Genomic DNA, 27,528 nt, shown 5'->3' on the forward strand with positions numbered 1-27,528 from the left:
TTTCCACAGGATAAATCTGTGGATGTTCTCAGTCATCCAGGTCATGATAAGTCTCAAGCAAGCATAAGTTATGGCAACTGGACTAACCTCGTGTGAGTCGAAAACGTTTCACCTCTCATCCAAGAGGCTTCTTCAGTTCTGAAAGCCTGGTGGGGAGTACCAGATATTTATCCACCAGGAGGGTGGTGGCAAAAACAAGTGGACAAAGACCCGAAACCAACAGACTCGTTAGGTGTTAATGTGAGTCGTTAGCCTTTGATGGGCGGTCGTTACCCCTCCCAGCCCTCTAGGAGGGTGGTTGGGGGTCACCTGACTGCAAGTGGGACAGATGGCTGCACCTCCTTGGGAGGGCTCTAAGAACGGCGTTGTAAGTGGGAGACAAGTGGTGTCTGAGGCCCCCTCCTCTGTTCAAAGATGGCCGTTCTAGTTTGACATGAATGGCTTCTTTTACCCCTCTCTCAAACCATCTGTCCTCTCTGGCTAGAATGCGCACCTTGTGGTCATCAAAGGAGTGCCCCTTCTCCTTGAGGTGGAGGTGGACTGCTGAGTCCTGGCCTGTGGTCGTGGCCCTCCTGTGTTGTGCCATGCACTTGTGTAATGGCTGCTTAGTCTCTCCAATGTACAGGTCAGAGCATTCCTCATTGCACTGCACTGCGTACACCACATTGCTCTGTTTCTCCCTTGGAATTTTGTCCTTGGGATGGACCAGCTTTTGCCTCAGAGTGTTGCTGGGCTTGAAGTGTACTGGGATCTGGTGGGTGTTAAAGATCCTCCTGAGTTTCTCTGAAATTCCTGCCACATAGGGGATGACAATGTTGTTTCTCTTTTTGTGGTCCTCGTCTTTCTTATCCTCCCTACGCTTTTTTGCTGTTTTGATAAAAGCCCAGTTTGGATAGCCACAAGTTTGAAGAGCAGAGTGAATATGCTTGTGTTCCCTTCTTTTTCCATCCGCTTCTGATGGGATGTTCTGTGCTCTGTGCTTTAAGGTACGGATCACCCCCAACTTGTGTTCTAGTGGGTGGTGTGAATCAAACAGGAGGTACTGGTCTGTGTGAGTGGGTTTTCTGTAGACCTCAATGTTGAGTTCCCCATTGGTTTCAATGCGTACCACGCAATCTAGAAACGCCAGACAGTTGTCTTGGACATCCTCTCTTGTGAACTTGATGTTTTTATCCACCGAGTTGAGGTGTTCTGTGAAAGGTTCGACCTCACCCTTCCTGATGGTGACCCATGTGTCATCCACATATCTGAACCAGTGCCTCGGGGAGTGGCCACTGAATGTTCTCAGTGCCACAATCTCCATTTCTTCCATGTACAGGTTAGCTACAATGGGGGATACAGGGGATCCCATGGCACAGCCGTGTTTTTGCCTGTAGAAACTGTTGTTGTACTGGAAATAAGTGGTGCTGAGGCAAAGGTTAAGGAGGTCACACACCTGTTCGGGGGAGAGGTTGGTCCTCTCAGACAGAGAGTTGTCAAGCAACAGTTTTCTCTTTACTGTCTGTATTGCATCTCCAGTGGGAATGCAAGTAAAAAGCGAAGTCACGTCATATGAAACCATAGTTTCCTCAGGGTCTAAGCTGATTTTTCTGACCTTGTTTGTAAAGTCCATCGAGTTCCTTATGTGGTGGGGGGTGTCCCCCACCAATGGGGAAAGGATGGTGGCAAGATACTTAGCAATGTTGTATGTCACAGAGTTGATGCTGCTTACAATTGGTCTCAGAGGGGCGCCCTCTTTGTGAATTTTTGGCAGCCCGTATATGCAAGGGATAGCATCGCCTGGATAGAGTTTGTAGTACAGGGCCCGGTCGATGATCTGACCTTTCTCCAGTTTTTGCAGGCAGTTAACAACTTTGAGTTTGTAGGTGTTGGTGGGGTCTTGTTTTAGGGTCTCATAAGTTGCTGAGTCACATAGGAGGCTGCTGACCTTTGAGTGATAGTCAGCTGTGTTAAGGATAACAGTACATCTCCCCTTAGCTTTCAGAACTGAAGAAGCCTCTTGGATGAGAGGTGAAACGTTTTCGACTCACACGAGGTTAGTCCAGTTGCCATAACTTATGCTTGCTTGAGATTTCCACAGGACTTATTTCAGGTCCCAACTAACCAATAAATTAACTGTGAACAGAATCTGAGACGTGAATAAACACAAGAATCAAGCTAACAGGATATTTTCTGGTTCTTGTAGGAGAGTTTTGGCTGTTGTTGCAGCGTAACTAAACTCTCCGAGCTAAAAATCTGACCTGGAATGCTCCACGTCTGAATATTCCCAGAACTTCATGCTTTCACCCACTCAGCAGACAGAAACCAGCACAGAAACATCTACCAGCGCTACACTTTTATCCCTAAACAACCCGGCCGACACCAGTTATCTCCAGACAGCCGGAGGACCAATCCCTGCTAAATCACCCGGCAACCAATCAGCTTCCTGCATCTCTCAGTCATCAATATTTGAGTGTGGGTTTAAAACAAATGTTTCTTTTGTTTTGTGATGTCGTAAAGAGCATATAAAAGCATCGGCAGACACTTTATTAGGACCGATTCTCACTCTGTTTCTTTTTACTGGGAGCTGTTGAAGGATGAAAACTCTCAGACACCATTTAAATGTTGGGTTTTCTTTCTTTTTATCGCCGTTCCATTCTGCTGAATGGCTCCAAGAGGAAATCTGGCTCAGAAAGTCTTTAGCTCTCAATATTTTCACTTTATATCTGTAAAGTCGTTCATGTGTCGCCGTCTTCATGCCTCTAATTCATCACATTCCTGTAAAAACTGAACATTATTTAACTGGATTCAACTGTAATTTTTATAACTATTTACTGTTATTTAACTGGAATTGTAGATAATAATTAATGAAATACAGAAAAACGTATTAATTCACACCTTAACATTATAAAAAAAGGGGCCAAACAGTATGTTTTTAAACATACATGACATACACATACAGTTTAACGTTAATTACAAATGATAATAATTCTTTCACAGGGTTTGACTGTAAAACTACTAATATTTTACTGCATTTAAATCAGAAAAAAATACTGTTTTACTGATATTTGCTGTTAAAATTTAAAAGAAAAAATATTTGAATTAAGGATTGAAAAATATCAGATATATTTTTTAACTGCCACGTTAAACATTTTGTTAAATTACAGATAAGAAATAAGCATTTAAAAAAATCTGAATTTATTACAGAGTAATTTGTTCTTTCACAGCTTTTGACAGTTTTTAAAACTGTATATAAATATGTGAAATAACTTATTTTACAGATAAATGTACGTATAGATATAGATATAAATATAGGTATAGATATAGGTGTAGATATAGGTGTAGATATAGGTATAGATGTAGGTATAGATGTAGGTATAGGTGTAGATATAGGTGTAGATATAGGTGTAGATATAGGTATAGATGTAGGTATAGATGTAGGTGTAGATATAAGTATAGGTGTAGATATAGGTGTAGATGTAGGTATAGATGTAGGTGTAGATATAGGTATAGGTGTAGATATAGGTGTAGTTGTAGGTATAGGTATAGATATAGGTGTAGATGTAGGTATAGGTGTAGATATAGGTGTAGATGTAGGTATAGGTATAGATATAGGTGTAGATATAGGTGTAGATGTAGGTATAGATGTAGGTGTAGATATAGGTATAGGTGTAGATATAGGTGTAGATGTAGGTATAGATATAGATATAGGTGTAGATGTAGGTATAGGTGTAAATATAGGTGTAGATGTAGGTATAGATATAGGTGTAGATATAGGTGTAGATGTAGGTATAGGTATAGATATAGGTGTAGATGTAGGTATAGGTATAGATATAGGTGTAGATGTAGGTATAGGTATAGATATAGGTGTAGATATAAGTGTAGATGTAGGTATAGGTATAGATATAGGTGTAGATGTAGGTATAGGTGTAGATATAGGTATAGGTGTAGATATAGGTGTAGATATAGGTATAGATGTAGGTATAGATGTAGATATAGATGTAGGTATAGGTGTAGATATAGGTGTAGATATAGGTGTAGATGTAGGTATAGATGTAGGTGTAGATATAGGTATAGGTGTAGATATAGGTGTAGTTGTAGGTATAGGTATAGATATAGGTGTAGATGTAGGTATAGGTGTAGATATAGGTGTAGATGTAGGTATAGGTGTAGATATAGGTATAGATGTAGGTATAGGTATAGATATAGGTGTAGATATAGGTGTAGATGTAGGTATAGATGTAGGTGTAGATATAGGTATAGGTGTAGATATAGGTGTAGATGTAGGTATAGATATAGATATAGGTGTAGATGTAGGTATAGGTGTAGATATAGGTGTAGATGTAGGTATAGGTGTAGATATAGGTGTAGATGTAGGTATAGGTATAGATATAGGTGTAGATATAGGTGTAGATGTAGGTATAGGTATAGATATAGGTGTAGATGTAGGTATAGGTGTAGATATAGGTATAGGTGTAGATATAGGTGTAGATGGAGATATAGGTATAGGTGTAGATGTAGGTATAGGTGTAGATATAGGTGTAGATGTAGATGCAGGTATAGGTGTAGATATAGGTATAGGTGTAGATATAGGTATAGGTGTAGGTATAGGTGTAGATATAGGTATAGGTGTAGATATAGGTATAGGTGTAGGTATAGGTGTAGATGTAGATGTAGGTGTAGATATAGGTATAGATGTAGGTATAGGTGTAGATATAGGTGTAGATGTAGATGTAGGTATAGGTGTAGATATAGGTATAGGTGTAGATATAGGTATAGGTGTAGATATAGGTATAGGTGTAGGTATAGGTGTAGATATAGGTATAGGTGTAGATATAGGTATAGGTGTAGATATAGGTATAGGTGTAGGTATAGGTGTAGATGTAGATGTAGGTGTAGATATAGGTATAGGTGTAGGTATAGGTGTAGATGTAGATATAGGTGTACATATAGATATAGATGTAGGTATAGGTGTAGATGTAGATATAGGTGTAGATATAGGTATAGATGTAGGTATAGGTGTAGATGTAGATATAGGTGTAGATATAGGTATAGGTGTAGATCTTGTATTTGTGCCACAAATCTAAGATCAGCTGCAAAATTGTTCCACCTCCTAAACTTCCCAAACTGATTAATGAATTTTAGATGATTCTCCTCCCATGATGAACTCTCAGTTTCTCTACAGCTCTGAGTCTCAGTGTGTCTGTATTCTCTTAGAAATGTCATGTGACTGGAGAAGAAGTGGACGAGGACAGATTGGCCTCCTCCAGCTCGTCTCTGCTGTCAGTCCTCCTCAAACACAACCTTCTCTGCAGCAGAGAAACGTGTCGTTGTTCGTTTGTTCTCCTGTCAGCGTCCCACTCCTCCCTCCGCCTCCATCTCTGCTGCCTACACAAGCAGCCAGTCACATCTGCTTCCACATCAGCATGTAGGAGAAGCTGAAGGAGGAGGGAGGTTCATCTTCATCCACAACATCTACCTCCACATCTACCTTCACATTCATCCACATCTACCTCCACATTCATCCACATCTACCTTCACATTCATCCACATCTACCTCCACATTCATCCACATCTACCTCCACAACATCTACCTCCACATTCATCCACATCTACCTCCACATTCATCCACATCTACCTCCACAACATCTACCTTCACATTCATCCACATCTACCTCCAAATTCATCCACAACATCTAGCTCCACATTCATCCACATCATCTAGCTCCACATTCATCCACATCTACCTCCACATTCATCCACATCTACCTTCACATTCATCCACATCTACCTCCACATTCATCCACAACATCTACCTCCACAACATCTACCTCCACATTCATCCACAACATCTACCTCCACATTCATCCACATCTACCTCCACATTCATCCACATCTACCTTCACATTCATCCACATCTACCTTCACATTCATCCACATCTACCTCCACATTCATCCACATCTACCTTCACATTCATCCACATCTACCTCCACATTCATCCACATCTACCTCCACAACATCTACCTTCACATTCATCCACATCTACCTCCACATTCATCCACATCTACCTTCACATTCATCCACATCTACCTCCACATTCATCCACAACATCTACCTCCACAACATCTACCTCCACATTCATCCACAGCTACCTCCACATTCATCCACATCTACCTCCACATTCATCCACATCTACCTTCACATTCATCCACATCTACCTCCACATTCATCCACATCTACCTTCACATTCATCCACATCTACCTCCACATTCATCCACATCTACCTCCACATTCATCCACATCTACCTCCACATTCATCCACATCTACCTTCACATTCATCCACATCTACCTCCACATTCATCCACATCTACCTTCACATTCATCCACATCTACCTCCACATTCATCCACATCTACCTTCACATTCATCCACATCTACCTCCACATTCATCCACATCTACCTCCACAACATCTACCTTCACATTCATCCACATCTACCTCCAAATTCATCCACAACATCTAGCTCCACATTCATCCACATCATCTAGCTCCACATTCATCCACATCTACCTCCACATTCATCCACATCTACCTTCACATTCATCCACATCTACCTCCACATTCATCCACAACATCTACCTCCACAACATCTACCTCCACATTCATCCACAACATCTACCTCCACATTCATCCACATCTACCTCCACATTCATCCACAACATCTACCTCCACAACATCTACCTCCACATTCATCCACAACATCTACCTCCACAACATCTACCTCCACATTCATCCACATCATCTAGCTCCACATTCATCCACATCTACCTCCACATTCATCCACATCTACCTCCACAACATCTACCTTCACATTCATCCACATCTACCTCCACATTCATCCACATCTACCTCCACATTCATGCACATCCAGCTAACAGGCTAACAGCACTAATGCTAACAGATAGAGTGTGTTCATAGTGTCTCCATAGTAATACAGCAGAATGTGAGGGTCCCTAATAGAAAGTGGAAAACAAAGACATTATTGAGATAAAGCATTCTAAATGTTCAATGCTATTTAAAAATATTCAAACTGTATTTTTATATAATAAAAACATAAAGTAGTTGTTTCTGAAACTACAGTTATTGATGAGTGAATGACATTAGTGTGTAACCAAGACAAGGATTTATAAGAAAACTAATGTTTGAAGTGGATCAAGAGATGTTTAAATGTTTAAAACTTTAGCGTTAATAAAGTTTTGGTAAACATTCACTGGTCCCCTCTTATATTCTGATAAAAACAAACAAACAAAAAACAACATAATACAACGTGTACTTCAAAAGGACCACTGGTCCTTTGTAAGCTGGTTAGCTTTACAGGAAACTCTTGGTAAAGTAGATGTTAAATTTCTGTCTCTTTGTGGCTGTTTTGTGTCTTTTTGTTGTAATTTTATGTCTGTTTTATATTTTTAAGGACATTTTTGTCTCTTGACAGTAGTTTGCAGCTTGCTTGTCATTAATTTGTGTCTCTCTTGATTATATTTGTGTCTCTTTGAGGTCATTTTCTTAAATTGCAACTTACTTGTCATTATTTTGTGTCTTTTTGTGGTCATGTCGTGTCTCTTTACGGTTGTTTTGTGTCTTTATGTGGTCATGTTGCATATTTTTGTGGTAGCTTCATAGGTAACCAGGACTACCGGTCTCTTGTTGGCTTTTTTTAATACATTTTTTAAACACATATTTGCAGTTATATTATGAATAAAGACCTTAAAAGAAAGTTTTCTATTTGATTGTGTTTCCTCAAAATAACCAGGACCCTGGTCCCCTGTTGGTCAGTTTAGCTGGACAGGCCCCTCTCTGTGTTGTAGACAGGTTTGTGTGTGTTTCCACCTCTACAGACTTCAGTGACCTTCAGTGACCCTCAGTGACCTTCAGTGACCTTCAGTGACCCTCAGCATCCACTCAGTGAGAATTCAGCTCGTCACTGTGTCAGTGGGTTCATCCGCTGTGATGAGCTGTCGACCTACATGTGTGTGCTTCCTCACACATGTTAAACTCGCTGTGTGTGTGTGTGTGTGTGTGTGTGTGTGTGTGTGTGTGTGTGTGTGTGTGTGTGTGTGTGTGTGTGTGTGTGTGTGTGTGTGTTAGAGGAAAAACAGCAGAAGTGCATTCTAGGAATCGACTGACAGGTTTTATTCAGGCCTGAATGTTAGACATTAACAGCACATGGTAGCAGCTGTTAGTCCTGACATGCAACCAATCAGACAGAACTGTGGGCTGGTTTTGTGTCTCTTTATAGTCATTTATGTCCCTTGGAGTTGTGTGTATTTGTTGTGTGTATTTGTTGTTTTGCAGCTCTCATTTTGTACCTCTTTATGGTAGTTTTGTGACTCGTTTTGGACATTTTGCATTTTTTTGCAGAAATTTCTGGCCCTTGGTCAATATTTTTGCCTCTTCGTGTCTCATTTTGTGTCTCTTTTTACAGTCTTTTGTCTTTTTACAGTAGTTAATGACTCTTTATGAGGATTTTGTGTCTGTGGGCCATTTTGCAGCTCTTTGTTTTCCTTTGGTGTCTGTGGATGTTCTGTGTCTCTTTTTAATAGTTTACAGCTCTTTGTTGATACTTGGTGTCTTTATAAGGTCATATTATGTCTCTTTATGCTTGTTTTGTGTCTCTTTGTGGTCATATTGCATATTTTGCGGTAGTTTTGTGCGTCTTTGTCATCATTTTCTGTCTTTTCATGGTTATTTTGTGTCTTTTTATGTTTATTTTGTGTCCGCTGTCGTACTTTCTTCTACTCGACTGAACTTTCCTGGCCTTGAACTCAACCTGAACTCGTATTGATTTAATGCTGACGTCACCTCGTGTCGCTCAGCTCTGTGGACCGGATGCTTTTCTGCATGAACGGATCCAAACTTCCCGTGATTTTCTCTCTGTGTTCTCTTTATTTATCACTATTCCTACTTCTTTGTCCACTTTGCAATCCAAACACAGTGAAGTTGAATGTTTATCTGTGATTTTTGATAATCATCACTTCTAGTTTTCACTCCTGCACCGTCTAGTATGTAGAAAGATTATATTTCCTAATGTTTGAAAATCTTTGAGGCTTTGAGCAGCAGATGAACCCTGAATGATGCAACAAACCCACTCTGTCAGGCTGAAAGTGTTGAGGACGTGTTAGATTCTGGTTTCAGGACTTTTATGTTTATTTAGATCCTACAGATGATGGACTGCAGTCCTGCCTCGTGTTTTCTGGCATTTACATCAGAAATCCTCCTTTAAATATAAATTATTTTGACATGTTTTCAGTGTGGGTAATCACTTGTCATCACATGGAAACATCCTCTGATGCTGACAAACGCTGGAGGAGGCGTTTATCCGACGTTACACTTCATCAGTTTGTAACTCAGTTAGTCAGCATCCTTCAGCCTCCATGTACTCAGTTTACCGGCCTGTTATTTCTTATTTATCTACATGTTCTTATCTGAAATGGTGCTTCACTGCAGCCCTGAAGGACGGACATTCTTCATTATTTACTCTTTTATCTCCTCGTCCATCCACATAAAACACAGCAGCTCTGGATTTACAGCAGCTTTAAGAGGACATTTGCTTCATCACTGAGAGACACACTCCATAATGTGCAAAAAATAACCAGAAATAGACCAAAATGTACCAATACGAGACACAAAACCACCAAAATGGGACAAAAAAATAACCACAAAGAACAAAATGGCAACAAAAGGATGTAAAATTACCAAAATCAATTAAAAATTGCATAAATTTGTATAAAAATAGTCATGAAAGAGAGGCACATAAGGCAATATATGGCACATAACTACCAAGTTAGGGCCAAAAACACAACCACAAGGCATCAAAATGGTAACAAATAGATGCAATGTGCCTAAATTCAAGCAAAAAATGTCCAAAATTGTGCAAAAAACAACCCATCAATGGCTACATTTCCTCAAAGTTTGTGTTGAAGGAGCTGTCGTTGTGGCTACATTTTGTTCAAGCAAAAGGACAAAACTTTGCAAACTAACAATAGAGGACAGAAAATGACCAAAAATGTGAGGAAAACCATCTAAATATGTAATAAAATGATCAAAATTGGACAGAAGTTACCACAAAGGGATTCAGAATGACCACAAAGAGACACAAAACATACAAAACAAAACAGCAACAAAGAGATGCAAAATGACCTAAATCTATGAGAAAATGACCAATTTGGTGCAGAAACAACCATATAGAGATGTCATGTCGACAAATAGACCCAAAATTAACAAAATGATGCAACCAAAACGAGACATAACAGAACCACAGACAGACAAAATAGCAACAAAAAGATGCAAAATGATGCAAAACCAACTAAAAATGTGCAAATACAACCAGAAATAGACTCAAAATTACCAATATGAGACGCAAAACCATTAAAACGAGACAAAAAATAACCACAAAGAGACAAGATGGCAACAATTAATGTAAAATGTCTGAAAATCAACTAAAATGTCCATAATTATTCAAAAAAATGACAAAAAACATGAAGACTGCTAACAAAGAGATTCAAAACAATCAAGATGCGACACAAAATGTCCAAAACCAACCATAAATAGATGCAGAATCAACAAATAGACCCAAAATTAATGACACGATGCAACAAGATGGCAACACAGGGATGAAAAAATACCAAAATCAATCAAAAATTACCGAAAATTGCATAAAAACAGCCATAAGAGAGAGGCATATAAGGCAATATACAGCACATAACAACCAAATTAGAGCAAAAAATTACCACAAAGAGTCAAAATGGTAACAAATAGATACAATGTACAGACAATCAACCAAAAAAATTTCCAAAATTCTGCAAAAAAACTCACCCAGAAACAGAGAATAGAAGGTCATTTCTTATTTATCTGCGTGTTCTTATCTGTAACGGTGCTTCAGTGCAGCCCTGAAGGACAGACATTCCTCATTGTTTACTGCTTTTAAACATCAGCAGCCCTGGATTTACAGCAGCGTTAAGCGGTCGTTCGCTTCATCACTGACAGAAACATTCTGTAATGTGAGGTTTGTCAGGATGGAAATAGAAAATCCATCATGCAGAACTCGACATCTTTCATGTCTTGGACTCTGGCAGCGAGCGAAGACAAAATTGTGTCAACTGTGAATAAAAGAGTGACAGCGCTGGAAAGATGAGTGATGAAAACAACCGTCAGAACCGAGACACGAGACGGAAGATGGATTTAGATTGTGACCGGGCTCAAATCACAGAACCTTTTCCCAGCTTTCCATTTAGCTGCAGATGGATTTCCAATCAGATCGCATGCTGTGACGGCGAGCAGAGAAAGAAAAGGCCGGAGATAGATACGGTACGTCTGAGGAACACTTTAAAGGCATGAATTTCACTGGAGAAGAGTGAGGCAAAAACTATAAAACATAACCAAACAACATTAACCAAACAGCATCAACCAAATTAACACTATAGCACACAAAATGACCAAAAACACAAAGACTGCTGACAAAGAGATTCAAAACAATCAAGATGCGACACAAAATGTCCAAAATGGTGTAAAATCCAACTATAAACAGATGCAGAGTCGACAAATAGACCCAAAATTAACAACACGGTGCAACAAAAATGAGACAAAACAGAACCACTGACACACGAAATGCAACAAAAAGATGCTAAATGACCAAAACCAATTAAAAATAACAAAAAATTCTGCAAAAAAACAAACAAATAGACTCAAATTTCCAATATGAGACGCAAAATGGAACAAAATGGCTACAAAGTGATGTAAAAAATACTAAAATCAATCAAAAACTTCCCAAAATTGCACAAAAACAGCCATAAAAGAAAGAATTATGAGGCAATATACGGCACATAACAACCAAGTTTGGGCCAAAAAAAACAACCACAGAGAGACAAAATGACAACAAATAGATGCTGTCCCCTAAACCTACCGACAACTGGACAGTTGTCAGTAGGTCTACTCTAGAACTTTCTACAGTTGTCAGTAGGTCTACTCTAGAACTTTCTACAGTTGTCAGTAGGTCTACTCTAGAACTTTCTACAGTTGTCAGTAGGTCTACTCTAGAACTTTCTACAGTTGTCAGTAGGTCTACTCTAGAACTTTCTACAGTTGTCAGTAGGTCTACTCTAGAACTTTCTACAGTTGTCAGTAGGTCTACTCTAGAACTTTCTACAGTCGTCGGAAGGTCTACTCTAGAACTTTCTACAGGGGACGTTCTCCTCTATGGACTTCAAGAACCTGGAACTCTGGAAATATTCCCAGTATGAAGGTAGAACTCTGATCATTGATAAAGTTACTGGAGATGAAGAACCTTCTGAGGAGATCAGATGGTTGATTTTTAAGAAAATTACACATTTAAATCTTTAAGTAGTAGATTTATAAACTCCATGAGGTACAGCTGGTTGTGCTCCTTGACGTTCCATTAAGATGTAGAGCTGCAGACTTTAGCAGACTGAACAAAGAAAACTGCTTCTCACCACGTAGAGCTGTTTCCATAATAAGGCCCATTCCTGCAGCGTTGACGTCACCTCGGTAACGATGGGATCCTCCAGAGGAACCACCGTCTCATGTGGCCTGGACAGGAAACAGAAGAAAACAGGTTTTAACCACAGCTGCTGGTTTTAATGACTGTTGGCAACCAGGATGTCCACCTCATAAACACTTTAAACAGACCAGTGAACACTGGGCTTATTGTGTGGTGTTGTGTACAGTTCAACAGTGGATTAGAGTGAATGTGTTTCTACAGATGGACGGTGATCTTGTTAACCAGCAGAACCCACTGACATCTTCTTTTTCTTCTTTATAAGTGATTTCTATTGTCTTTTTTTGTCATTGTGGACGTTTTCTGAGCCTGAGAACTTCATCAGTCCAGCAGATAGACACATGACATTTAGGAGGAAAAACATCTGAACATCTGGACAGTTTAAACACTGATCAAATCTCAAGTACTTGTGGACATTTCTTTAAAAATCTGGGCTCATTTGAAATAAATTTTAGACATTTTTGAGTCATTCTAGACAGATTTTTATTCATTTTAACATTGTTTTTGTCATTAAGGAAAATTTTGAATAATTCTGTACAAGCTTCATATTTTGTTCACATTTTTACATTTTTCAATACTTTCTTATGTATTTTTGACATTTTCTTGTCATTTTAGAGAACTTTTAAGCAATTTTGAAATTACTGTTTGTCATTTTAGACATTTTTGAGTCACTCCGGGCAGATGATAGGTCATTTTGTCTTTTATTTTTTTACTTTTAATTTCCATTTTTTCAGAAAACTGAATAAACAGTTCAAATCAATGTTCAATGTGAACATGGTTTGATGATAAAATAGCTCCATCCAGGTGGGTCCTTCTCCATCTTCACATCTGTGGATTCCAGTGGTGGACAGAAACCAACTATGTCTACTCAAGTACTGTACTTCAGGAAAGTTCTGAGGTATTTCTACTTTGCTTGAGTGTTTTCGCTGTGATGCTACATCTTCCTTCAGCTCTGTCACGTTTCTGAGAGGACTATTGTACTTCTACTACACTACCTTCACGGTGCTTTAAACAAGGTGATGATCTGTTTTGTTGCTTTTTCTTTCATGTTAACATGAAGACACATTTTTACAAACTAATCTGAATTAAATGACACAAGAACATCTCCAAGTTCCTGAAGATCTGCTGGAGTCCAGTTAAATCCATCATTAAGAAATGGAAGGAAGATGGAACATCTCCACCACAGCTTCAGTTCAGGATTTTAAGTCGTTAATAACCTGAATTATTAAATAAGTGTTCATTAACCATACCTTTGTTTTTTATTATTTTTTAGAGTGTACAGCTGTTTTTTAAAGTCACCATCTCAGTCATATTTGTGTTTCTCTGCAGAACCAGGACTGTGAGACAACAGAGAACCCGTCTTGTTATTAGTTTTTCCTTCAATAAACCACCTGCCTGTCTTGTTAATTATTCATCTCTTTCTGTTTTTAGAATCTGTCCTCTGAGCTTCCCTCACTGTGTTTCCATCTTAGTAACCTCCTGCTCGGCCTCCATTAGTTCCAGCTGAGCTTCATTACCTTCCTCCCTGGTGGTTTACCTCCATGTGGTTCCATCTCTGTAGCTGACATCTTCCTACCAGTGTTTCTGCTCGTTAGTTTGTTGGATTCATCGACTCCTCGTTGGACGCCTCTGGCTGCCTACCTGAACCGATTTAAAGTACTTTATCCTGCAGCTGAATCCTCTTGTCGGTTTGTTTCGCAGTTCTTAAAGACCTCCGTGAACTCCTGGCATGGATGACTCTGAGAGCATGAGTGGGAGTTTATGTGGAGGAGCTGCTATCAGAAAAAATGCAAAGAATTCCACCTGTACTAGCATCACTGCCCCGGAAGAATTCTGTCCAGTCTTTAACATGAGTTAGATCCACTGTAAAGACCATTTCTATCATCAGTCTGTACACTCCAGTGACTCCTGGAACTCTGAATTTACTCTGATGGAATCATTGAAATGTGAATCTTTGTACAAAAACAGTCATTGTTTGTTTTTTTCATATAAAACAAACAAAAATTATCGATTTGAGCAGAAAAATGTTTGGAGGAAAGAAGGTAAGGCCTTGTTGGTGTTCATAGAGGTCTAGATGTTCATAGAGGTCTAGATGTTCATAGAGGTCTAGATGTTCTTAGGGGTCTAGGTGTTCATAGAGGTCTAGATGTTCATAGAGGTCTAGATGTTCATAGAGGTCTAGATGTTCATAGAGGTCTAGATGTTGTGTTCATAGAGGTCTGGATGTTGGTGTTCATAGAGGTCTAGATGTTTATAGAGGTCTAGATGTTCATAGAGGTCTAGATGTTCATAGAGGTCTACATGTTGGTGTTCATAGAGGTCTAGATGTTTATAGAGGTCTAGATGTTCATAGAGGTCTAGATGTTGGTGTTCATAGAGGTCTACATGTTGGTGTTCATAGAGGTCTAGATGTTGGTTTTCATAGAGGTCTAGATGTTGGTGTTCATAGAGGTCTAGATGTTGGTGTTCATAGAGGTCTAGATGTTCATAGAGGTCTTGATGTTGGTGTTCATATAGGTCTGGATGTTGGTGTTCATAGAGGTCTAGATGTTTATAGAGGTCTAGATGTTGGTGTTCATAGAGGTCTAGATGTTCATAGAGGTCTAGATGTTGGTGTTCATAGAGGTCTAGATGTTCATAGAGGTCTAGATGTTCATAGAGGTCTAGATGTTCATAGAGGTTTAGATGTTCATAGAGGTCTAGATGTTGGTGTTCATAGAGGTCTAGATGTTCATAGAGGTCTAGATGTTCATAGAGGTCTAGGTATTCATAGAGGTCTAGATGTTCATAGAGGTCTAGGTGTTCATAGAGGTCTAGGTGTTCATAGAGGTCTAGATGTTCATAGAGGTTTAGATGTTCATAGAGGTCTAGATGTTCATAGAGGTCTAGATGTTCATAGAGGTCTAGATGTTCATAGAGGTCTAGATGTTGGTGTTCATAGAGGTCTGGATGTTGGTGTTCATAGAGGTCTAGATGTTTATAGAGGTCTAGATGTTGATGTTCATAGAGGTCTAGATGTTCATAGAGGTCTAGGTGTTCATAGAGGTCTAGATGTTCATAGAGGTTTAGATGTTCATAGAGGTCTAGGTGTTCATAGAGGTCTAGATGTTCATAGAGGTCTACATGTTGATGTTCATAGAGGTCTAGATGTTCATAGAGGTCTAGGTGTTCATAGAGGTCTAGATGTTCATAGAGGTTTAGATGTTCATAGAGGTCTAGGTGTTCATAGAGGTCTAGATGTTCATAGAGGTCTAGATGTTGGTGTTAAACGAGCAGAGTAAAGAGTTTTTCTGAGTGAATGCAGCCTGTTTTCAGGTGTACTCTGATGGTGTTCTGCTGCTTCATTTTCACAGACGTTGGCTCTGAGATTATTTATCCTGCAGAGAAGCTTCACAACATCCCAACAGTGTTCAAACTCAGCATGAACAAATGAAAAGCCATTAAACATTTTGCTCCAAGTTACATTTTTAAATATAGAAATGAACGTCTGACAGTGAGGACTTAAAGGAAGGAGGTTTCTGCTCCAGACAGCAGGAAGAGTTCCGTCAAGGCTGTTTGTGTTCATTAAAGCTTAAAGAAGAGAGCAGCGATTTCCATCTGAATTAGTCCGATCAGAAAGAGATCAAAGATAAGTAAGACAGCATCAACTGTTTCTATGGCAGCAGCGTCTCACTGGGTGGAAAAGTCAGAATAAACTTTCTTTTTAAATGATGTTCTGTAGATCAGTGGGTTTCCTACATCATCTACCTTCATTTATTGTGTGAAAACAAACCTTTATGCTGTTGAGTTACATCCATTTGTGCCATAAAACAAAAATATTGATTTAAAACAAGCTAAAATCCTTCATTTATGACCAGTAAAAAGAATTAAATTTAGTATTGAAATAGCATAGTTATAAAAGTATCCAGCGTCTGTTGTTGTTGTTCTTACAGCTACATGCACTGTAAATAAAAAAGAAAAGAAGAAAAACTGTGGAAAACAATCTTTCAGCCAAAAACACAGGAAAATAATGGAAAAAAAACATTTAATAAAAAAAGATCATTTTCCATAATCAAAAGTTAATTGTCCAGCTTTAATTTTATATTAAATCATGTTTGTTTTTACTTTTTTTCCCCATGTTTCATGAAGGATGTTTAATTTTTAAAAAGCTATGAAATTACCTGTAATAATCACAACAACAAAAATAATAGTTTGCTAATTTTGTATTTAAATTTTCTAATTAATTGATTGCTTTATTGCAGCATCATGATGTGAAGCATGGTGGTGGCAGCATCATGATGTGAAGCATGGTGGTGACATTATTTTTTTGCAGATGCAGAAATGTTTTTTTCTGAATACATTCTAGAATTATTATTATTATTATTGTTATTATTATTGTTATTATTATTATTATTATTATTATTATTATTATTATTATTATTATTATTATTATTATTATTATTATTATTATTATTTACTATTATTATTTTAAATACTTTGGACTGATTTTAATAACTATGTATTTCAAGTGTGTCTTATCAGGGAAATGCTTCATAAATGGATTAAAAACTTTGACAAGATGAGAATAAAACAACAATAAATGAATAAAAAACTGTCCTAAAAATGTTTGTTTTAAGAGAAAATATAAACGCTGTGACAGATTTAGTTCCTGTCTAACTGTGTATCAGAAATAAAAGATAAAAACCGAAGCCTTTAGACACATTAAATATTTAGAAGGTGTTTCTGATTATATTTGGGCCTCCACATAAACTCCCTCCAGAAGCTTTAAGTCATTTTAATGATCTGTTCAATGGTTCAGCTCAGTCTTCTCAGATTTTCCTGTCATTTCTCAGAATCTCTTAAACAATAATATCAGTTCTGCTTCAGTAAATTAAAGCAAACTGACAGACTAGTTCATATTTTTATTTTAAATTCTTATATCAGCACCTAAATATCCTCTCTGTATGTTAGAACTCGATGACTGTATCTGGATCCAGTAAAAACTGACTTTAAACTCTTTGTTTACCCCGAGGACCGACTGGAACCAGCTAAGGATTCACTAACTCCAATTAATTCACTCCATGCCTTTAATTAAAAAAGTCTTATGCAAATGAGGACACGCTCTGTAGCTCCGATTCATCTGCAGCCTCCCGTCGCTATGCTAATGTAGGAAAATCTGTAATCTCGAACTTGGAGGAGAATCAGCAGCTTCTTTACAGACTAAACAAAAAGGAACCAGATTCATCAAACCAGCCTGGAGAGGACTAAAGTAAAACCACAGCAGAGAGAAACCATCTTCACCAGCAGATCAGTAGTGCAGCGACTTAAAGATGCAGAAATCCAACAGTTTAGAAAGTCTGGAGGTTTAAATTCTTCTCTGTTAATAATAATCCGATCAGTTCTTTACTCAACCAGAACTAAAATTAAAGCTTCAACAATCAACTTTCAGAACAACCTCCACGATAAACCTCGTTGCTTCCTTTGTACGTTTTCTGTGACGTTCTGGCATTTAAAAAAATAAATAAATAAATAAAAGCTCCTTGCTGGGTCCAAAAATCCAGAAAATGAGGCAAAAAAACAACTAAAGTGAGACACAAAACTAAAACAAGGCAAAAACTACCAAAATGAGGAAAAAACAACCAAAATGAAGCACAAAATGACTGAAATTAGGCAAAAGACAACAAAACGAGGCACAAAACAACTAAAATGAGGCAAAAAATTACCAAAATGAGGTAAGAAAAAAACAATTGAAACGAGGCACAAAATTACTTAAGTTAAAATTCAGTGGTTTGTGTAATTGTAATTCTGGTCCAACTATCCAGAACTGGGAATAAATGCTCACAAATTAGCATCCGAAGTCGTCTATGATGTTTGAATAAAATCAACAACCTGCCAAGATCCTCGAAAATCTGCAGCTGCTAGCAAACACTGATTTAATGTCGAGTCTTTCTGCTCTTTGAATGAGATGAACCCATCAACGAACTACTGACGGCATCAATGGTTCCCCTTCCAGAACCCAAATCTAAACATGGATCCAAAATATCGTGGAAAACGACCACAAAGAGGCAAATAAACGACCACAAAGAGACAAATAAAGGACCACTAAGAGACAAATAAAGGACCACAAACAGACAAATAAACAACCACAAAGAGACAAATCAATGACCACGAGACAAATAAACGACCACAAAGACACAAATAAACAACCACAAAGACACAAATAAACGACCACAAAGAGACAAATAAAGGACCACAAACAGACAAATAAACAACCACAAAGAGACAAATCAATGACCACGAGACAAATAAACGACCACAAAGACACAAATAAACAACCACAAAGACACAAATAAACGACCACAAAGAGACAAATAAAGGACCACAAAGAGACAAAAAAATGACCACAAAGAGACAAAAAAAATGACCACAAAGAGACAAAAAAAGACCACAAAGAGACAAATAAAGGACCACAAAGACACAAATATAGGACCACAAAGAGACAAAAAAATGACCACAAAGACACAAAAAAAGGACCACAAAGAGACAAATAAACAACCACAAAGAGACAAATAAAGGACCACAAATACACAAAAAAAGGACCACGTAGAGACAAATAAACGACCACGGGGCACAAGACAACCAAAATGATGCTTAAAAAAAAAACAACAAAAATGAAGCAAAAATTAACTGAAATGAGTCACAGGAGGAAGACGAAGGTGAGAGAATCTGATGAAGGAAAAGAGCTGAATGCTTCACTGATCTTCTGGAAGTCTCTTTGTGGCAGCAAACTCTCGATCATTATTAGAATAGCAGCTTGAGACTCTTCTCAACCAGTCTTCTACCAACATGAGGCTGCTCTGGATAAATCTAAAGTTCTAAAAAAGTCATCGGAGCTGATGAGAAGGTCAGTAGATGGTGAGGATGGAAGTTTAAAGGAGATCTTCCTGTCGTTGTGGAGCAGCTTTAATATGAAACCACCTCTGAAGGTGTTGAAGTGAAGAAACATCTGAACTCACCCTCTGTTGGTGACGACGGCCTTCTTCAGATGGACGTAGCTGGAAGGAAAAACCCCCTGCAGAGACACAAACAGACAGAAGATTACAGTCAGAGAGGATGGAGGAGGAATATCTGGAGGAGGAACTTTTTCAGCTGGACAGGAAACCAAAAAGAGTAGAGATTTTACTGTCATATGACCCTAAAGATCCCAGACTGAACATTTACTGGTTTACAACATCTAGTAAAGAAGTAAGTGTTCATGCTGTCAGTAAAAACAAAAAAAGAAGAAAAAATAATTCATCATTTTACAATATTTGACCATAAAGCTACAGCATTTTCCTGTATTTAAATCTAAAACAAATGATATTATTTTACAGAAATGTCCTGTTTGAATAAAAAGTGATGTATATCATTATGCATATTAAGGACTGTAAAATGGCACAGATCATATTTACTAAAGTAAAAATTAATAAATGAATTAATTTACATGTTGATGATGAAAAAAGGCCAGAACAACTAAAATCAGGCAAAAGCCAACGAAAACGAGGCAAAAACTACTAAAATGAGGAAAACAAAACATCTATTTTTGCCAAAAACAGCGAATATGAAAAACGAGGAACAAAACAAATAAAGCGAGGCAAAAACAACTAAAATAGACAAAAAACAACAAAAACAAGGCAAGAATGAGGAACAAAACAACTAAAAGGAGTCACACATTTTGGAAACCCAACAGCTTTTCTTTCCTGCAGTCACATAAAAAGCTTCCAAACACACAAAGATTTAGGACACAGAACGTCTCATTACTCCACATTTGAGGAGGGAAACTCAGAAAGTCAGAGCCTGAAGTAAGAAAACAAGAAGCTGCTGCCTGAAGAGACGTTTCTGAAAATAAAACATCTGGTCCTGGACTGACTCTAGACTGGTTTAAGACTTGATTTCAGTTCTAGACATGGTTCCAAACTGGTCCTGGACTTGGTTTTGGACTAGAATCAATGCTAGCTTGATGCTCAGAACATCATCAAGGACAGTTCACATCCCGGTTCTCAGCTTTTTGATCTGTTGCCCTCTGGAAGGCGCTACAGATGCATTAAAGCGAGGACAAACAGACTTAAAAAGAGTTTCTTTCCGAGATCCATCACCACCCTGAACTCTCACAGGTCTCACACAAAGCCAACAACATAGTGCATCTGTGCAATATACACCACTGTCTCATTCACTGCTATTTATATTCACTCCGTTATTTATCTCCGTTATTTATACTGTATATATGTAAATAGACTGTTTTTGCACTACTTTAAAATTTCCTTGCACTGTAAAGGAGAAGCTCTGCAATCTCGTTATACATTGTATAATGACAATAAAGAATATTCTATTCTATTCTATGCTCTTGAACTCTGTTGTAGTGAATCAGTAAATTGAGGCGTCGCCCCCTGCTGGCCGTCAGACAGGATGCAGGTTTAAAGCTTTACTTTCCACATCTGGAGGGTTCTTCCATCTTCTCAGACTGTTTTAAGTGTTAAACTCGGTTCTAAACAACTAAAGGACCAGAAAATTTTGGCCGATTGCTGCATGAAGGAGGGGAGATTTTTGATTTTCATTTTTAATACAAATCTTTTCTTTTATGTCACCAAATTTCACTTCTGCTGGAGTTTACTGGTGTTTTAAACCTCTGGTGTCACTCAGGTAGCTTTGAGCTGCATCTTGTAAAATGTAAGAGTCCAATAGAGACAGAAGAGGCAGGAGAACAGATAAAAACTGCTCTTCATTTAAAAGGACTTTATCTTTCTGTGCTTTCAGATTCACTGAATTTCATGTTGTCACGGCTTGAATTCACATTTGCTCCGTTAACGTGAGACTTTTTCATTTTCCTGCAGCTGATGTTGGATCAGAAACAGATGTTTCGTATTCGTGTCTCTTTAAAACTCTTTTTTTCCTGTCTGGTTTAATAGCACCTGACAGGTTCTTCTTTGTATGGGTTTATCTGACCGGACGGAGCTTCAGGGCGTTTTATAAATAAAATTAATTTACTGTATTTCTGCAGTTAAATTAATTAATTAATTATTAAATTAATGTAACTTATTATTTTGATTTTCTGTTTTATTCTATTTTGCTCTTCACTGATCTTTATTTCATCAATAGATTTATTTATTTATTTGTTGGGTTGTTTGTCAATTGTTCATTCATTTAATTTAATGTTATTTAATTAATTTAATGCTATTTAATTTAATTTAATGTTGATTAATTTAAATTAATGCTATTTAATCTAATTTAATTTTATATTATTTAATGTTACTTAATTTAATGTTATTTTATTTTATTTTATGTTATTCAATTTTATTAAATTTTATATAATTTTATTTAATTTTATGTTATTTAATGTAATTAAATTTTATGTAATTTAATTAAATTTAATGTTATTTATTTGAACTTAATTTTATGTAATTTATTTTAATGTTATTCAAGTAAATGTCACTTATCGAGTTCATCCAAAAGTAGCAGGAAGTAATCAAATTACATGACTTTAATACTCTGATACTTGGATTAGATGACCAGCTATGACACATAAATCGTCATTTTATCTGCTGTATTTTTAATGTGAGCCCATAAACCCAGAGTAAAGAAACAAGAAGTAAACGCTGCAGACGTACAACCAGAAACACCTGAGCAGGCAAGAACAGGATGTGACATCACACTGAGCATGTTTACATCATCAGAAGAATCAGCATCATGTCAGATGGTTTGGAAAACTAGCTTCACATCATCCTTTCATCTTTTCATCCTTTCATCTTTTCATCTTTTCATCCATTCATCTTTTCATCCTTTCATCTTTTCAACTTTTCATCCATTCATCTTTTCATCCTTTCATCTTTTCAACTTTTCATCCATTCATCTTTTCATCCTTTCATCTTTTCACTTTTTCATCTTTTCAACTTTTCATCCTTTCATCTTTTCATCTGTTCATCTTTTCATCTGGTCATCTTTTCATCCTTTCATCCGTTCATCTTTTCATCCTTTCATCTGTTCATCTTTTCATCCTTTCATCTTTTCATCCGTTCATCTTTTCATCCTTTCATCTGTTCATTTTTTCATCCTTTCATCGGTTCATCTTTTCATCCGTTCATCCTTTCATCTTTCTACTGCACAGATTCAACAGAAAATAAACCAGCAGATCTGAACTCTTGAAGGTCGGAGAGACGAGATTTCTGCTGAAGTCATTAGAAAACATTCTCTCCAGATTTAAAGCGTTTAACACTTTCTGGTCACATTAATAAGATTAAATATCAGGTTTTTACTGAGGAGTCACAGTTGAATCATAATCTGCTGTTTTCAGGAGTCAGACTGATGGGTTCAGTCTGGAAGAAATCACTGAAATGTCAAATGATTCAAAATTACGTCTTAATAACTGAGCTGCTTCAAAGCTGAAAAGTCGAGAACAATCAAGAAAAAAAACTTTATGAAGACTAGATTTGAAAAAGTAGAAACTCAGACTGAATCCAGCTGTGATTCCAGTCAGTCAAACTGATGAACATGGTTCTAAATGAGCTGCAGATCTAGAAGGAGTCATAGCATCACTAATCAGGAGGAACAGAAGGAGTCATAGAACCACTAATCAGGAGGTCTAGAAGGAGTCATAGTACCACTAATCAGGAGGTCTAGAAGGAGTCATAGTACCACTAATCAGGAGGTCTAGAAGGAGTCATGGTACCACTAATCAGGAGATATAGAAGGAGTCATAGTACCACTAATCAGGAGATATAGAAGGAGTCATAGTACCACTAATCAGGAGGTATAGGAGGAGTCATGGTACCACTAATCAGGAGGAACAGAAGGAGTCATAGTACCACTAATCAGGAGGAACAGAAGGAGTCAGAGTACCACTAATCAGGAGGTCTAGAAGGAGTCATAGAACAACTAATCAGGAGGTTTAGAAGGAGTCATGGTACCACTAATCAGGAGGTCTAGAAGGAGTCATAGTACCACTAATCAGGAGGAGCAGAAGGAGTCATAGTACCACTAATAAGGAGGTCTAGGAGGAGTCATAGTACCACTAATCAGGAGGTCTAGGAGTCATAGTTCCACTAATCAGGAGGAACAGAAGGAGTCATAGTACCACTAATCAGGAGGTCTAGGAGGAGTCATAGTACCACTAATCAGGAGGTTTAGAAGGAGTCATAGTACCACTAATCAAGAGGTATAGCAAGAGTCATAGTACCACTAATCAGGAGGAACAGAAGGAGTCATAGTACCACTAATCAGGAGGTATAGCAGGAGTCAGTAGTAGAAGAACAACAGATGAAATGAAGCGATGCACATATTAAGAGTTTGGATTATTTATAGAAACGTTCTCTGTTTAAACCATCTGTTCCTCAACACAACAAATGAAAGCAGAATGAGTAAATCAGGAGACTCACCTTAATGTTTGGCCTCCTGGTGGAGAATCCTCTGAACCAACCTGAAGGAAACACAAACATCAGTTGGAGTCAACAGAGAAGAACCTTCAGTTGGAATGTTTCAAACAATAAGGAGAAAAAGCACAGAACAAAAACAAAGTGAAGAAACACATCATTTGGTTTCCATCGATTACAGTTCCAGCCTGAAATGATCCTGATCTGATCATTAGATAAGCTGATTTATCTCCAGGTGTTTCCTTCAGATTCTGAAACGTGGAGATAAGGCACATTTATTCATTCTTTTAATTGGAGGATTTTTGTTTGTTTAAAATAAAAAGAAACACATTTTCCAAATTCAGCTTCGTGTAGCATAGAAGGAAAAGTGATTCTTTACTAACAAATCAACAAGAAAAGATGAAAATCTGGTATCAAGTGGAGCAAAGAGGAGCAGAATACTGCAGAGTTCAAAACTGTAGAAAAAAATGTGAGTAATAATTATTATGTATGTTATTATTATGAGTAAAATATTGATCATTTTAGCTGTTTCAGCAGCATCATGACGTGAAGCATGGTGGTGGCAGCATCATGATGTGAAGCACAGTGGTGGCAGTATTATGATGTGAAGCACGGTGGTGGCAGTATTATGATGTGAAGCATGGTGGTGGCAGCATCATGATACCGCCTCCACTGTGCTTCACATCATGATGATTACTAATAAGATCTAGTAAAGCAGAATAATATAAACTTGTAATGTAGTAAATGTTTTTATGAGAATGACATTGAAACTCAGTTTGAATCAAGTTTATTACTTATTGACCTCATTACGTGTCTTCTAGTGAATAAAATACCACTTTGACATGTTAACAAGGTAAAAATATGGATTTTTAGTAGCTGTGAAAAGTTACTGATTAGATTATGAATATTTATTATAAAATGACTCATAAGCTGAGTTGTAGCATGTGTAGTTCTTCTGTCCTTAACTGAATATAAAACATATATTTTAACAGTTTACAACAGGTCATGTGAGAGCAGATTAGCTTGACACTACACTCTTTTTGTACAAATGTTTTTCAGCATAAACACAGTCTAAAGGTTCTATTAGCTTCATGTTGGATCCACCACAGCTCAGATCTCCATGTTTGAAGTCCAGTAGAAACAGAAAGTGTAGTTTATGGCTGCTGTTGACCTGCCTGACCTACTGCAGGCTTCATGTGCATGACACTGAAGCCTCCACGGCTGTTTCCACACGGACGGGTCTTCATCTGATGCCTCCACGGACCAGAAAGCTGTCATGGACTCAACCTGAAGTAAAACCTTGACAGCTGAAAATGACTCAACTCCAGGGACTGAATATGTAGAAGAGGACATCATCCGTCTCCATCCAGGTGGAAATAAAGACATCTCCCGGCTGACTGAAGCTACAGAGATGTTTATTTCTATCAAACCATGTCTTTTATGACTTTGACCTTCTTAGACGTCCAGTTTGTTCCTAAAGACAGAAGATTCTTTAAAAGGTTCAGAAAAGAAAACAGGTTCTCAGTCCGAACAGTAAGGAAAGATGGTTTGAATCTGTGTGAGGAAGTTCAGAAATCAGATTCAGGGATTAAAGATAGTTCCTCTTTCACTGATTTTTAACAGTCTGATGTTGATTCAATCTGTTTGTTCACAAGAATTAAACAAAAATATATTTTATGTCAATAAAAACAGAAATCTACAAAATAATATCCATTAATAAAAATATGAAAATTAAACTAGTCATTCTATGATGCTGCCACCACCATGCTTCACACCATGATGCTGCCACCATCATGCTTCACATCATGATGCTGCCACCACCATGCTTCACACCATGATGCTGCCACCATCATGCTTCACATCATGATGCTGCCACCATCATGCTTCACACCATGATGCTGCCACCACCGTGCTTCACATCATGATGCTGCCACCACCGTGCTTCACATCATGATGCTGCCACCACCATGCTTCACATCATGATGCTGCCACCTCCATGCTTCACACCATGATGCTGCCACCACCATGCTTCACATCATGATGCTGCCACCATCATGCTTCACACCATGATGCTGCCACCACCGTGCTTCACACCATGATGCTGCCACCACCATGCTTCACATCATGATGCTGCCACCACCGTGCTTCACATCATGATGCTGCCACCACCATGCTTCACACCATGATGCTGCCACCACCATGCTTCACACCATGATGCTGCCACCACCGTGCTTCACATCATGATGCTGCCACCACCATGCTTCACATCATGATGCTGCCACCACCATGCTTCACATCATGATGCTGCCACCACCATGCTTCACACCATGATGCTGCCACCACCATGCTTCACACCATGATGCTGCCACCACCATGCTTCACACCATGATGCTGCCACCACCGTGGTTCACATCATGATGCTGCCACCACCATGCTTCACATCATGATGCTGCCACCACCATGCTTCACATCATGATGCTGCCACCACCGTGCTTCACACCATGATGCTGCCATTACTTATTAAATCAGCTAAAAATGTCATTATTATTCAGATATTTGCCATTATTTGCTCGGTTGTTACTGTTTTTAATTATTCTAGTATCCTACTATGTTCCATTGTATTTTTTCTTGCTGCCAGATTTCCATCCTTTCTCCACTGATTTTTAAATATTTTTACAGTGTCCTGTTTGTACAGTTTGCTGAGTTATTTTCTTATTATAGCCCTGTTTTTTTTTTTTTGCTTTATCTTTTCTGGGTCTAGAATCTTAGAACATCAGTCAACCGTCTTAATAAAGCGTATTCCATTATTATATAGCCACTGTGTTTGTGCAGTACCTCTCTCTGCCAGAAGGGGGAGCCAACGGGTCCAACGTGAGTGAAAAACGCTCCAGTGAAGCACACACTAACCAGATGGGACACTTCACGTTAACTTTCATCTTCTCTTGCTGCCAAACCCATTATTTTTCTCTGCAGTTTTCCATTATCTGATCTGAATATGGAGATGAGCTTGAATTGGCTAATTAATAATCAATCAGCTCTCATTTATCAGCCTTGTTAGGACGGCTGTGTTTATCCTCTCGCCTCTCGTCTATATGCTAATCAGGCAACAGCTTCTGTTTGGGTTGAAAGCAGGACGTGGCTGAGTTACATCAGCCATGATTTAGTGTGTTTCTGTGGGGGTTTGTGTCTTTTTGTGGTGATTTTGTGGGTTTTTAGGGTGATTTTGTGCCTTTTTATGTTAAGATGCTAAATCAATCTAAAAACACATGAAAGCACCACAAACAGACAACATCACCACAAAGAGATGCACAATCAAAATGATGCTCTAAAAGATGCAAAACTGCCACAAAACACATGACTAACCTAAAAAAAAACACGCAGATTCAAAAAGATACGTAACCACCATGAAAACACATGAAATTACTACAAAAAGGCGCAAAATCAACACAAAAAGACACTAAACCATCATAAAAAGACACAAAATCACCTCCAGAAAATTAAAAATTGCCACAAGATGCTTCATATCACAAAAAATGCAAAATCACAATGAAAATGTGTGAAATCACCGCAGAAAGATTAAAAATCAACATGAAACAC

At 38.0% G+C, this 27,528-nt stretch overlaps 1 protein-coding gene across 10 annotated transcripts in view; it reads right to left on the bottom strand.

Annotated features, from left to right (window-relative positions):
- LOC111563161 (dedicator of cytokinesis protein 3-like) overlaps positions 1 to 27,528 on the bottom strand; it is a 191,709-nt gene that overhangs the window by 106,817 nt on the left and 57,364 nt on the right. For all 10 annotated transcript variants that reach the window (XM_055010982.1, XM_055010977.1, XM_055010976.1 and 7 more), the window contains exons 3-5: positions 23,938 to 23,978; positions 19,546 to 19,601; positions 12,486 to 12,582 (exon numbers count right to left, since the gene is read on the bottom strand). In XM_055010982.1, the coding sequence (XP_054866957.1) occupies positions 12,486 to 12,582; positions 19,546 to 19,601; positions 23,938 to 23,978 (194 nt within the window). The remainder of the gene's footprint in view (positions 1 to 12,485; positions 12,583 to 19,545; positions 19,602 to 23,937; positions 23,979 to 27,528) is intronic.

This window comes from Amphiprion ocellaris, chromosome 5, assembly GCF_022539595.1.
Source record: "Amphiprion ocellaris isolate individual 3 ecotype Okinawa chromosome 5, ASM2253959v1, whole genome shotgun sequence".
Taxonomy (NCBI): domain Eukaryota; kingdom Metazoa; phylum Chordata; class Actinopteri; family Pomacentridae; genus Amphiprion; species Amphiprion ocellaris.